Source organism: Pelmatolapia mariae, linkage group LG9 (assembly GCF_036321145.2).
Source record: "Pelmatolapia mariae isolate MD_Pm_ZW linkage group LG9, Pm_UMD_F_2, whole genome shotgun sequence".
Classification (NCBI taxonomy): domain Eukaryota; kingdom Metazoa; phylum Chordata; class Actinopteri; order Cichliformes; family Cichlidae; genus Pelmatolapia; species Pelmatolapia mariae.
In genome coordinates, this window is record NC_086235.1 from 14,579,026 (window position 1) to 14,594,485 (window position 15,460).

The following is a 15,460-nucleotide window of genomic DNA, read 5'->3' on the forward strand; positions in this document are numbered from 1 at the left end:
CTGTAACAACAAGCCGTAACGAGATTTCTTTTCTTTTTCCACAATGTGTGGTAAAATAAAGTTGGATAGAAAATACTCAGACCTCTTACAAGCAAAACACACTCATTAAACTTCACCTCACCAGTTTTCCAAGGTTATTTTTAAAATCTTTCTTACCCTAGTGTCTCTTCATATTTCCAACTTGTATTTTCAGCAAACATTTGGACTTTTAATGCCAAATTAAAAACCAGCCTTCCTGCAAGGTGTGCACCTCTCTGCCTTATTCTTCATCAGAGCTGGTGTTTGCTTCAGTGTTGGATACCAGGATCAATCAGACTGCCTTTTTTTCTCTCTTTTTTTGTTGTCAGCCTATTTCACGGGCTGCTAATGGGTTCCAGGCCGAGCTTTAGGATTCAAAGGCATGCAGCGCTTCTCATGATAATCCGAAGCGCCAGCAATCGGTTTACTGCTGATAGCCCAACCGCTGTCTGGCTGGTGCTCTCACCACTGGACTGCCATGAAGCTGAGTCAATTTGCTGGTCCCTGGGGGAAAGAAAGGTTCAAGTTTGCACAACAAGTCGTCAGTGTCGTTTTAACCCAGTGCTGTCACGCAGAGAAGAAAGAGACTTTGGAGGAGTTCTCGATTTTGCTCCAGCAGTCGAGCTCACGGGGTCATGGGTCAGAATCGATACGCCATTACGGAGCATCGGAGCTGATAGAGTCCAAGAGCAATAGCTAGTCCAAGGGGAAAGACACCAAGGTTAGCTGCGTGAGAGGACAGGCTTTGGGAGAGGAAAGGGCAGGAGGTAGGTGAAGGGGCAGTACAGAGGGAGGAAAGCAATTTTTTGGTCTTTTAAAGAGCTGCTGCTCCACGGCAAATTAAAAAGCCATTATAAAGATTACATGGCGGCAAACAATGTCAGGGAGATTAGCATTTAGACGGAGGCTGAGGGAGACACTGTGAGGAACACAGAAAGGTCTGGTAATGAGCTCTGCCATGGTGATTGGGGAGATTATGATTATGAATATGATTCCCTTCTTTATTCTCATAAGAGTACTTTAAATCTAGAGGGTCACACAAAAGCTCAGGGAACACAATGGAGAGTTTTGGAGTAATAGAATCTTTGAGTGGACATTTCATTTCATAAAAAAATGTACCACAGAAATCTTAGCGTGACTCCAGTTTTCTTTATTTTTTTATTACTTTCTCTTTTTTGCATTTGGAAGGATAACCTGTTACATTCAGACGGCCTTTTGAAAGTTTTGTGTTTTGCAGATGATATTGTTACAGAACCCGAATTTAAAGGATGGGAAAATATAAAATTAGCCTTTGACGTTCTTAATTGCATATTTTAATTTTCCATTGCTTTTCTCTGCAGTCTATTCAAAGCGCCACCATGAAGTTGAAACAAAACGCTTTATTCCATGTGTGCGACTGCTGCTGTCTGTCTGTTTTATGTAACATGAATTCATCGAGGAGACACACAGTCAAATCAAAGCTGAAGGGCTAGAGCACGAGCTGTAGCTGCTCGAAAGCGAGTTGGCGGTGAAATAAGCACATCCATTACCGGCATCCACTCCTGTCCTTCTCTTTCCAGAGAACTATCAGTACACGGTGCTCGAGTCCCTGCTGGTGCAATCTGTTGTGGCCAGAATAAAAGCGGCGGATGCTGATATAGGCTCCAACGCAGAGATGGACTACAGGATCATGGACGGCGATGGGCCCGGCATGTTCAACATAACGACAGATGAGGACACACAAGAGGGGGTCATAATGCTGCTGAAGGTACAGCTTGAACAACAGCCTGGTTTTATTACTTAACAGCTTATTCAGGAACCCAACTCAGTCAGATTGTGAATAGAACTGCTGAACCAAGACTTGTTTGTACCAAGACTTTGTAACCACAAAGGGTCCTGAACCTTCACTCTTGAAAATCAGTGAGACAGGCTAACATTTTAAGGCTTTGTACCCAAGCTGGTGAGTCACTGAAAGCTGCCTGGAATCCAGATTGGAGTGGTGTGGGTATGCAAGCAGTGTGCAAACCGATCTTTTTTCTCTTTTTTTTCCCCATGCAACTATTTAACATTTAAATAATAACAAGATACACAGGTTGTCATTTTTTAATTGTCATCCTAAAAATAGGAAGGAAGCATTTGAGATTGTTTCTTTGCTTCAACAAATTCTACAAAAAAAAGTAAATAAAAACAACTTTAAATTAAAACACTGTCTGTGTAGCCAGCACCACTATTAAAAAACACATTTTTGTTGGGTGAGTCACACTGTTGTAATAGGAGTCGTGTTACTTTATTTAGATGAAGTGGGAGAGAAACTTTATTTTATATTGTTAACACATAAACCACCTGCTGCTTTAAGTATTTACTAAAACTTTACTGATCACCAGCAAAAAATAGTCCCAAACAGCTGAAATATTTCACTTCTAAAAGCTGCACTGTCCAGCTGTTCAAGTTTTGTGTTCTTTTTTACATTTAGCATCCTCGGTAGGACTTGGGGGCTAAGTGGCTGTAGGACTGTTAAGTATTATGAGACAAGCTCAGGCTGAGTTGGCATCAGTCAACACAGCAGTTGCCAGCTATAAGGAAAAAAAAGAATAAAGCCAGATGTTTCCTTTAATTAATTAAATGCATCCGTGTTACAGATGAATCACTTGTTTCTGGAAACAGTGATATGAAATTCTACTACCACACACATGGTGATGCAATATTTTTATATAAGAATAATGACGGTGCCACTGAATCTCAGTGCACTGTGGTCTCTTTGTGCCAGACAGCAAACACTTGTTTTATGAAGGATATTAGGATAAGTTCCTCTCCCTGTTTTTCCTTTCTCCGCTTTGCCCTTCCTACTGTGTTTTAAATGTCAGCAGAACGTTTGGATTAAGTGCTAATCACTAATGACAAATCAGCACTGACTATTTCCACCTCTTGTGATGAAATAAACATCACGCGGTCACCCAAAGTTTACTTCTCCAGTCGTCTCAAACTCAAGAAAAGACCCAAACTCAGCAAAATAACAGCGCTACTGGCACCAACTACATAAATAAAGAAAATTGTCAAGTTAAATGTAAAAAGTAATTTATTCATTTATAATGGAAAAAGAAAATGTTGTGCGTTCCCACCTTAGTTTTGCATGCTCCGTAGCACATAGCTGATACATCGCATTTCAGGGTTTCAAAGGGCTTGAAAATGGTCTCCGCGGGCCACATTGATGTGACACTTCATTGCTGGCACTCTTTTGTGGGAGAGGTAGGGCCATTGTTGGCCACAAGCAATTCTTGTCAGATGGGCCAATTTAATCCTTTGTTTGTTTTGCACCAAACTCAGACAATTACAACATAGGAGAGATTCACAGACAATGAAAGTGTCAAATCAATGTTCTCTTGCAGTATATTATACGTTGCTATGGGGAGTTCAATAAGCCAGACAAAATGACAAAAATGTTTCAAAAGCGTTCATTTCAGCGTGCTTTTCACCATGTTGTGAGACTTGCTTGAAATCAATATTACTGCTTTCACAGCACAAAGTAACTATAATCCATCACCAAATCACTTTGTTTAAGTCTAACTGTGTGTTAAATTGTAATGGGCCTTTAGAGTCCACGTCCTTAATTGTGATCAATATCTCAGCATCGTCTGAATGATTTACAGATTTACATACATAGTAACTGTTCCTCTAACTGTGAATGGGTGAAAATGCAGAACTGCAATCCTGGTGTAGTTTTTATTTCTCAAATCTAAAAAGAGCTAAACATTTCCGATACCTCTCATATTTTGATAAGGGAAGCAAACGTTTCTCTCAATGTTTTCTGTATTCTCCCTGTCTGTTTCTCCTCCAGCCTTTAGACTTTGAAACAAAGAGCAGCTTTTCTCTGAGAATCGAAGCCACAAACAGGAATATTGACTCCAACTTCTTGAGCTTGGGACCGTTTAGCGACACGACATCAGTCAAGGTGACAGTGGAGGATGTGAACGAGCCGCCCGTCTTTTCCACACCGTTGAGCAAGATGGTCGTTTCAGAGGACGCCAAAGTGGGCACCTCAATCGGGAGAGTCTCTGCCCATGACCCAGATACCACCAACAGTCCAATCAGGTGCTAATGATTTATTCACCCGATTCAGACATTAAAATCCCAATTTGTTTAAAAATGTGTTACTTCATTTAGTCCGCATTATCGACAAACTCAGAATCCGTAGACCCTCCCCGCGTGGCGGTCACAAAGACAGTGCCAGATGGTGGTAGGGCCGAGGAGTGCAGCATTTGCAAAAGTGAAATGCCATCTTGAACAAGAGAAGGGCATTCCTGCTGGAGGGTCAAGGCTCAACACTTGTGCCGTGGCATTTATGGCTCAAAACAAGCACTCACATTGTCAGTCTGCGTGGTGTCACTCACAAGATCCCCCCACCAACCCCTACCTCCACACGCACCCCCACCCTGTTTTGCATTAATTGAATGAATATTGTATGGGATTCAAGCTTTGTCTGTTTGGATTGTTAGCAATCTTAATCAGAAAATCAAATTACTGCACCATTGTAGCTGTAAATTGCTTCTTTTTACTCCTGTGACTGCTATCAGCATCTGCAATATATTTCACTACATCTGTTGAAATTAAAATTATTGTGGAACTAATGCAGCCACAAGAGTCAAATTACATTGCAATAATACCCTTTGGATGTACGCTAATTGAAGATGCAATTTTCTCTAGAAATATGAGTTGCATTGTATCGAAAAGGTTTGATCAGCGCTGAGTGCTGAGGCACAAGTAGGCAGTCTTCAAGTTTATCAATATTTAATGTGCTTTTGTTTTGCTCGTGATATAAAGTTCCAAATTGCTTCCGCGTTTCTGAATTTAATCTAATCTATGGACTGGTACTCATTATTTGCAATATTTAGAGACAGCTTGGACAACATCATATGTGTTCTATAAAGTGTGAAGATAATGTATATATTTATATATGAAACTGAATGCAGCTCTTACTGCTGATGGGAAAAAACATGATCATAATCTTTCCTTACAAGTAGAAGAAACTCTAAAATGTCAAATCAATACCACTATCCAAAAGCAATTTCTAAAAGTGTGTATGTGCGCTGTGTGTACGGTTGTGTGCCCAGGTACTCCATTGACAGGAACACAGACTTGGAGCGCTTCTTTAATGTGGATGCTCTAAGTGGGGTCATCAGCACAGCCAAACCTCTGGACCGAGAAGCAAACTCGGTCCACAACCTCACCATCTTTGCCATCGAGAGCCGTAAGTTTCCTTGTGTGAAAAACTGTCAAAACTACTATGTAGTCCACTATTGCTTTATTCATCCTATAAATAGTACTTTATCAGCTCTAATATCAACATTGTGAACCACATGCTGGCGCTGGATTCTGTTTAATTAGGGATGTCTTCTATTGTGTGTCCAAAACTAAAAACCCAAGAGTGACTGAGCTAGATAGCTTGTCTGCTGGTTAATCAACCAAGAAATAACTACTTTAGTTTACAGGGTTAAAAAAAAACCTTCACTCACAGCTAGCAGGTCCTTTGTGGACTGTGAAGAGAGAAGCCCGTTGTGCATACTATTAGAGTTTAAGCCCTAAAACAGGGTCTGTCCTGCTCCTTACTGGAGGGGAGACAACATTACCTCAGAGAGCATCACTTTTTATATACACAGTTTCTCTTGTGAACAGTTATCCAAGTCCTCAAAAGGGTTATATCAGCAGGATGCATTTTTCCTAAAATATACTGCAATACTGTAGCTGGCTTGCAATATACATGAAGCTTTAGATCCTTTCTGGCCTGTTATCCACTCTGTAAGCTGTCTGTGCTTTGGACAATGCAGTGTGGTGTTGTTGGGGTTGTTGCGGAGCTGTCGGGGAATGTTAATTCACATACGGGAGGGTCATTCTGACCTCCATGTCTCCCTGAGCCATGGGGACGAGATGCTGACTAAGGGCGGGTGATCTCGCCCACGGGTGAACAATGTTAATGTGATGTGAAGAAGTGCCGTGTGCCTTTTTTGTTCGTCTGTCAATGGCTCCAAGGACATGAACACCTTTTTTTGTTCCTTCTTCTTTTTCCCACATTGCATTCCTATCATTCCGCACAATGGACAGCAATCATCAGCACACTATCCACTGAGCACGCCAAACAGCTGCGTCACATCGGTATAAGTTAAAAAAGACAACCAGCCTGTCAGCCCAGCACTTCTTTTGCTTTCACATCTTCAGATCGAACACTGTGTGAAAAAGGTCTTCTTTTCTTTTCCTTTTTTCAAAGCCTTTTTATCCATCTTTGCTTCAAAGATGTGTTTTTATTTACATCTAACAGCACACAGATGCGCCACTTGGTTGAATCCCGAGTGTGAGTGCTTGCCTGATATAGCAACAAAAAGAAAGCAGCATATAATAATAGCCATATGAAATGTCACAACAGTCCCTCATGCATGAGGCACTGACTTCTGACACATAGTGACACTTGGGCGCTGTTTTCAGCTGAAAACATCTTCGAGTTCATGGACTGGCAACAAAATCTACTGTCCTGCCTTATGACAGTATTTATAGTAAATGGGTTCTTTGTAACTGAAGAGGGTGCAGGGACTCTGTGGTTGAGGGATGTTGTGCACTCGAGCTGCAGTCACTCACATTTCATCCACTCTGGCCAGACCACGCCAATGACAACAAGTCTGTGGCCCGAGGCTCCGCACGTCCTTTTTATCACCATCAAATCAGCCGGCCCGAATGTCACGGCGTCATCTCTGGCCGGCACCGTGGCACCACCAGGCTAAATCATCATCTTGCACTCAGACACAGCCATTTAGCCATCAGTGTGTATCAGGCGGACAGAGGCGTGAAGCCCTCCGTGCGAGATGGCTCGTTCGCACACGCAAACAACAAGCCAGCACCGAGTCTAATCACTGCGGCTGATCCGCAGCAGAGAGGGCAAGAACGCCAGCTGTTTGAAGCACACTGCATATTTCATTACAGCAGCACTTTTTTTTCCTCCCTCCACCTCCTTTGTGATTAATTATAACACATGAGAAAGATCAATATTCCATAATTTGGCCCAGTGCAAAGTTAAGGCAGAATCAAAGTGCTTTAAAGAAAGTTTGACAGACTCTCTTCTCTCTTTCCCTTTCAGATGACCCAACCCAAATCGGAAAAGGCATCACTTTGATCACAGTGCAGGACATAAATGATAACGCTCCGGTTTTTGCCATTGACTATGAAACACTGCTTTGTGAAAATGCCATACCAGGACAGGTAAGACCCAGAAACATCTCTGCAGTCGGTCTTGCTTCCCTTCCTTTTTCTCTCTCTCCATACTTGCTTGAAGTTTGACTCACAAAGACAGCCCGCTGACTCTCAAAGCCATTAAAACCCTCTCTCTTGTTCCTCAAAACAAGTCCACTGTGCACATGCAGTATCCACTTCACAGCTCGAGGTCACTCCAGGGAGACAGCATCATTAGTATGAGACACATCCTTAAGATTTAATAGCAGGTATTGTAGTTCTTATCGTTCATTAGAGATGTTACTCGTATTCAATACTGTCAAAGGCAGCTAAATTAATGACAGTGCACTATGCCTGTGGTCTTAACAACCTAATGCAATGGCTCATGCTGGGATGGAGTAGTGTTCGGAGTCGGTCTGATTTTCCATTCTGAAGTCCTGCGTAATTAGATGGTCGCCATGCAGGGCAGTGATGTAGAAAATGCAACACAACATGGTGGGAAGGTAACTAGAGAGATTTTAGGAAGAGAAGGAGGGGAAGAAGCTGATTTTTTTCGCTGCTTTTAGCATTTGGCCTCATTGTTGCTAAATGACTTGTGTGTCAGTGGCGGCGATTCATCTGCTCTTGGCATTTGGAAAATACAATCAGAGGCGAAGGGTAAAAGAGGCGTGTAGACTTGAATAAGTACAATTGATCAGAATGATGCATTATATTGGGAATGGCCATTAGGCCCTTTTAAATATGTTATTTGCATTCATATTTGGGAGTTGTTTGTCACCAGGCTCACAGGAGGGTGAGCAAAAATAGCAAATGATTTCATTTGCAAAAAGTGAAAGACTACATTTTCTCTGTGTGTATTTGTTTTATATGCACAGAGCGGCTCATTTTCCATCGAGGTTCCAGAGACTAACCCTCATCTGACCGACATATTTAACATACATGGATTACCGACTGAAGTCTCTGGGGAACTGCTATTATATTTGCTAAGAAGCAAATATAACAGCAAAACACTAATAATGGCAAAACTTGTTTCTTCTCAGAGCGTTATTAGTTATGTAATTAAGGGCATCTAAAGATAAAAAATGGAATTAATCTTATTACTGCAGAGTTACAATTAATTTGCAGTTTTGTCAAATGAAAAACGTGTCTTTAACACATGCACTTGCAGATAATATCCAAAGTACAATCCACATTATTACTAAATACTTATCATCCTTTTATTCTCAGTAGTTTTAAGTAAACATCACTTTTGTTGGATTTATATGAGAAAAGCAATCGGAATAAATATAAAATAATAGAAATAAAAAAACAATAAAGGCAGCGCAAAGTTGTCATTTCTGAAAGGGTGACGTCTCTTTGGAGGCATCTCAAAGGCGTCCTGATCAGATGCCTTCGCCACCTCTGCTGGCTCCTTTCGATGTAGAAGAGTAGCGGCTCCACTCTCCATCTCTAAGGGAGAGCCCAGACAGCATTCAGAGGAAACTCACCACTTGTATCAGTGATCTCATTCCTTCCGTCACTACCCACATCTCGTGACCATAGGTGAGGGTGGCAACATAGATCGACCTGTAAATTGACAGCTTTAAACTGACACTCACCTCTCTCTTCAGCATCCACACCAATCTGTCAATCTCCCACTCTACTCTTTCCTCACAAGACCGCAACATACTTGAACTCCTCCACTTGGAGAAGCAACTCCATCCCTGACACAGAGTGGGCACTCTTCTGGCTGAGAACCACGGCCTCAGATTTGAAGCTGCTACTTCTCATCCCAGCTGCTTCACATTCAGGTGCAAACCACCCAAGTGAAAGCTGGAGGCCAAGACCCTAACCCCATCATCTGTAAAGGTCAAAGACCAGATCCCAAGTCCGCTGAATCTGATGTCACAACAATGATGTAACATCATTAGGAAGACTTAAAAAATGGGAGCGATGGAAGAAAACTCCTGTGAGATATGACATAATACACCTCCAGGGTTTGTACGGATCCCAAAATGAGTGTTAAAGTGAATTTTCAAATTTCTCATTATGCTGCCATGTTGGGTTTTTTAGGTATTTTTTGAGCTTGTATCTTTTTTTAATCACAACTAACTAAGTGGAGTTCAGTATACACAATTCAGCCAACCTTGAGGTATTTTAAGATATTACTGAATTTAATGTAATTCATCAAACTGTAGCTGTAAGGCTTAGCATTTGCAGGAATAAACACTGCTTCTATATTAGTTGACATCATTATTGAAAAATGCATTCTACCAGAGCTGAATGTCTATTTTTGGTTAATGATCCCACCACTTATCCTCAGACGATTGTTGTTCCTCTGCAATATTAAAGTTAGTGCAACATAAAGCAACCATCTCTCACTCGTCGATATTTCAACTTTTAAATTCAGGAGATAATTTGTAAACTTCTTCCCACTAGCACCTTATAAATTATGGCACAGAGACTGAAACAAAGTCATTCTCCAACAATCATACCAGCCTGCAGGACACAGCAACAGCCATTGCCCATGACAGCATCATCAGCAGGAAAAGGTACTGCAAATCTGTAATTACTCAGCTGAAGCAGACAGATTGCTTACTCAATGCCAGCGATAGCTGAGCTGTGTGGTTCCCCCCTAGGTGTAGCTAGAAGCTTCTTTGCTGTAAAGTGAGGAGCTGGTGTTGACTGAGGCCTCTGTCCCTGTCCATCCAGAGAGTTGAAGTGATGCATTCAAATTATGACTGCACAGTCATAAAATGGTGCAGTTAAAATGAGCTACTTTAGCTTGGAGCTGGTTTTAACCTTATAATAGTTAAGACACTTACAACACAAAGTAGTGAGTATGTGTGGTTGTGTGTGGAAATGTGTTTGGATTTTACTCAACTGAAGTGAAATACTGTCAGCCCAGCGCTAAGTACCTGAAGTATGCACGTGATTTCATATTTTTACACAAATATAGCTACATTCAGGGATTTAATTAGCTCCTCAATTTACAAGTTAGGAACTGTGACTCATCACATCGACTCAAAAGAAAAAAGACAAAGGAACACAAAACAAATAGGCGTAAATTGTCTAGAATATATTTCACAATTAAACTCACCTAACATATCTTTTATCTACTTATCTAAACACTTTTGAGAAAATGTTTTGTGAACCGTGTGGATTTATACTTCCCAATATTAAAATGCGCTCTGATCATCATAAATCACAATGGACAAAAAAGACAAGAAAAAAAAGCTAACTAAACTAACTACTCACAATTCCCAGGCGAGCCCAGACAGTCATTCCCAGTCTAGGCTTGAAAAGGTAAGCAAACCGCCTTTGCTAACAAAATAACACTTGGAGCCAGGTGTTGTGATGAGATTGGAAGTGTGGGCTGATGGGTTGATAATTAAAGGCATCCGAAGTCTGCACTCACAAAGTGTGCTCTTCTCATGAAAGATTGGTTGTTGCGAGCCATGCCTCAATCGCAAATCACGAAAGCTGGAAAAGACTCCAGAGCATCTTTAAAGATCTAAATGTCCATCAGTTCGCAATAAGACAAGCAATTTCCAAAGAGAAGGGCTCCGAAAGACTGATGGTACTCTCTGTAGGAATAAATCTCCACTAGAAAAAAAAAGGTAATGAATAAGAAGGGTGTTGATGGAAAGACACAATGAAAGCACTGTTTTTCTACACTTCATTTCCTATTAGTTTAGTCAGAAGACAATCAGATCACAAGAAAATCCTCGTTATTCACAGTGCATATAAGGTTTTCACATTAAAAAGGAAGCTGTTGTTTCACATTCAATTTCTTACATTCCAACAGTTAAATATGTGATTTATAGTCACATGTAGACGTTTTTTTTTTTTTTAATGTAGCATTCCAGCCATCATAGCTACAATTTCTTTGATTTCTTTTTAAATACACATAAAATAAAGAGGCAAAATAAATTGATGTGACCTCTGTGCAATGTGTTGTCTGTCTCTGTAAATGAATGTTCTGGAGGAGGTTACGTTTATAGCCCGTTTATTCAGTGAATTCTCTGGTTTGCTCTCGGTTTTATCACTTAGGAAACATTGCCAAGTGGAGTTCCACTGTGTCACGCTCTGAATTGGAGATTGTTAGTCACACCTTTATTTCATCACGTCTGGATTATTGTAATTCATTGTTCGCTTGTCTTAACAAAGCTTCCTTTGAACATCAGCAGGTTGTTCAAAACACCGCTGTGAGCCTTCTGGCTGAGTTTTCCAAGTACTCACATGTCACATCGTTGCTAATTTAGTTGCACTGACTCCCCATTAACTTTAGAGTCCATCGGTGAACCTTTACATCCATGCAGCCCCCATCCCCAGCAGGTCCCTGAGATTGTTTACTGACAATGACAAATATGTGTGCCTAAAATGTTGAGTTTAAGTAATTTGAATACATGCAAATCTGTAAAAAAAATTAATGCAATTGAATCTGATCATATTAAATATGTTTGATTGGTATATATTTAGTTTAGATGAAGCATATTTTTCTTAATGATTAATTATTTGAATAAATAAACCTTTGATTTTATATATTTATAGTGCTGTCAGCACTAATCTCGTTAAAATGGCGTTAACGCCATAACTGCATTAACGTGGCAAATCTCCGTTAACGAGTTACCGCGGATCGTCCCCTGCGTGGGGCTGCACAGTGTCAACGCGCTAGCGTGGTTAGCTTGTTAACGTGTTGACGCCATCCAGCCCCATTTACGGGGCGATCCGCGGTAACTCGTTAACGGAGATTTGCCGCGTTAATGCAGTTATGGCTTTATATTTTATTGCATTTTAATCATGCTTTATGAGTATGATTTTGAGTTCTAAGGTTTTTTAACCTCCTAGGACCTGGTGTCCACATATGTGGACATCACATTTTGGGTTATTTAGACCAAAACACTCAATTTTGCTCTACAAGGGCCTGATATCCACTTACGAGGACATTATACTGCTACTGTTCTATCAAAATTTTAAACGAATATCCTCATATGTGGCTCTCATTTTTCTTAAAAACAAAAATAAGGTAAAAAAAATAAATCTGTTAATTCTTTGTTTTTACATTCATTGGGCCCCGATCAGCCCAAATATCAAAGAGAAATTAAAAATGCATGCCGTGGAAGAGTTCGGGTCTTAGGAGGTTAATGTACAAAACTGAGAACAGTGGCCCCCTGACATGGGACCACTAAAATGCCATCACATGAGAGTTAGCTACATTTAGTCAAGAGGCTCTTTGTTGGTAGTAATCCGCATTAAAAAGAGCAAGTTAACAAAAAAGTAACCCACAATATTTCAGCCAGCAAACATATATTACAATTTAGTAACTATACATGTTACAGACATATTACCTCTACAGTGAAACCAGTAAATACAGGCTGTAACTTTCCTATTTAGAGATCTGTTACCGAACCTTTTTAAACTGTGTGACATTTACATGTAGTTTACGTGTTAACTTTTTAGATTAGTGTTTTCTCCCATAATTTCTTATATATCATTTGGAAATACTTGAAAGTCACATATTGACATGTCACATCCCGTGCAGTATTTTGTCTGTAAAAATAAACCTGTGCTTTCAGTAATGTAACTGCCATAGCAATTGCCATGATTGTCTTTGCCACATCTTAAAGAATCACAAATATTTGCATGCTGCGCTCACCTCACGTCTTTCACATGGGATAAATTTAGATGAGAAACGTGCTTCTTGTACTTTCTTTCACCTTGTCGTAGGAGTGAATGACTACTACAGACAGGAAGTGCTTGTTTTCTTACCTTTTTTTAATTATCTGCTAATTCCAATTTTTATTCAGTCCCATTGAAGCCCTCTCTTGGGCAAGACTGAAGTGTACCAATGGGAATGCACCTTCAGACTGAATAATGAGGGCACAAAAAAATGGAAATTTCATGATGAAATTTACACCCAAAAATACAGAGCAAAGGGAAGGAGAGACGCTGACATTTGAATGTGAAAACACAGTTTGAATTACAACGAGGTGTCTGCTGTCTGTTACTAGACGGACTAGGTGGACTCATAACCTGTCAGATATGCGCTCCACCACCTCCCTGATTCCTTATTAATCAAAATGCCCCTGTTGTGTACTATATGTCTGGCTGTAGCAGTGAACCACTGGCGGTACTAACTGTGTCTGCTTTTCCTGTAAAGCATTGTTAAAAATCTCACGCCGCCCACTGGCTGTCACGCCCATTGGCTTATTCACAGCTGTGACAAAGATGAAATAATAATAGTTGCCAGTTGGGGCCAGGGTTGACTCTGTGGCTCTGTAGCACAGATTAAGAGGGAGTGCAGGGATGGAATAAGCTGCCATTTTTCAGGCCTAATTAAGGCCGTCTCGTGGCACTGGCTCTCTCCAGAGATGCCACTTGTTACGGATCAACGGTGCGTCTGTCTTCTGCCATAATATTAATTGATATTATGATGATGTGGAAGGGGCAGGGCAGCAGGGACGGAGGAGTGGGGGGTGTGGATGGGGGGTCACGTTGTACAATCACTTCAGTGTAACCATTACATACATGAGTGGACTTGGCATTCAGCTGCCCCCAATCTGCTCCCTGCCCCTCCCTGCAGTCCTGTAGCGTCCCTGAGGGATTTGGGAATGTTGGGTAGTCATGAACTGAGGTTTTCAAACTGCAAGGTAAAAGAGTTGAAAAGAAAGCAGTGAGATACAAACACTGCTGAAGTAGCTGGTGCATGCTGACGTTTGAAAACGTGTTTTTATGAGGCTGTGAGGCTAAATTAAGATACAAAACCCTAAGTGGCTACTTCTGCCAAATTTGCATCAAACTTTGTGCTCCTTCTGAGCTTTCAGTCAAATGTCAACACAAGTTAATACACTGATTTTTAAATTTGCTGTGATGTTCACCTTTTAAGGATATTCTTATCACATATGTCACATTTAGCTTAGAATTTACTGACCCCCCCCCCCAAAAAAAAAAAAAAAAAACCTTAGACCTCCAGGAGGTAACAGCAACAGATGAACTGCCTTGACTGTATATAAAATGAATGTAGCAACCATAGCATCTGGTTTGTAAAGCCTTGCAATTTTAGCATTCTGAATGACACTTTGGAGCTAAGTGTAATGATATTTGGAAGAAAGAGAGGCATGCTAAATGTTCAGCTAACACTAGCAAGCTTGTTTATCAAGATGCATCTACAGACTGTAAGGTTGCATCACCTGGGTGCAAATAGCAGCTAATGTAACATACAAAAAAAAGCAATACATTTGTATTTACCAAAACTAGAGCATAGCCCCACTGAACCTATTCTGTTTATCATATAATGTCATGAAAATCAGTGTCTTACATTATTTACTATAAGACAGCTAGCTGTTACAGCTGACCGTGATCACCTGTCAGATAAAGAGGCCACTCCCAGGTCTGTGGAGTTTGCATGTCTTCTCCATGCTGGCATGGCTTTACTCAGGGTACAACAGCTGCCTTCCACAATCCAAAGATGTGCATGTTTGGTAACTTGATGATTCTAAATTGGCCCTATGTGTGAATGTTAACATGAGTAATCAGGGTTTAGAGAGCTAGACTCCAGGCTCCCTGCAACACTGAACTGGAGTTAAGAGTTAAGACGATGGATGGATGGATGGATGGATGCAAGTTTTGGTAATGTGAAGATACATTTTTATTGAGGAGGCTGTAAACATATTTATGTGTGCTTTAAACGTGGGCATTTCAACTGCAGCAACTGTGTGGTTTACCTTGCTGCTCGAGTCTTCTTCAAAGCCGTTTAATGAAGTGCACTTTTGGTAATTCCCAGTTGGCTTCATTTTCCAGCCCCAAGGTTTCTTCTCAGACTACTTCTTGTTTTCTTACAACATACTAGCGTGCTGTAGTTCCAGAGTGTGTGTGTGAATATCTCCTAACTTAAACAATGAATAGTCAGTGAAGATAATTAATGTTGTCCAATAAGACATGTATTTACATACAAATTTATATCCTGGTTTAAAGTCTGGCCATATATCTGTATATGCCATTATTTTTTTAATTTTTTTTTTTTTTTTTTTTTACCATTCCCTAATTACTATACTGCCTCACATCAATAAAAAAGTGTCTTCGCACCTCTAGTCATCGCTCAAATTATCAGTTTATTATGGGTGTTGCATCAAGGTGAGAGATGAAAACAGATATGCCAAGGTGCTAGGGGCAGAGAAAATATTAGTGTGTGGCAGCAAACTGTCTGTTCTATAAAAAGACGGAACAAGGAGCAAATTTAATCTCAGATCTCACCAGGAGATGACTTTAG

At 40.6% G+C, this 15,460-nt stretch overlaps 1 protein-coding gene across 1 annotated transcript in view; it reads left to right on the forward strand.

Annotated features, from left to right (window-relative positions):
• The window catches only part of LOC134634661 (cadherin-7-like), a 109,624-nt gene that overhangs the window by 67,243 nt on the left and 26,921 nt on the right, over positions 1-15,460 (forward strand). Inside the window, exons 6-9 of the mRNA XM_063483980.1 lie at positions 1,578-1,765; positions 3,833-4,086; positions 5,106-5,242; positions 7,118-7,239. Coding sequence (XP_063340050.1) covers positions 1,578-1,765; positions 3,833-4,086; positions 5,106-5,242; positions 7,118-7,239 — 701 coding nt within the window. The remainder of the gene's footprint in view (positions 1-1,577; positions 1,766-3,832; positions 4,087-5,105; positions 5,243-7,117; positions 7,240-15,460) is intronic.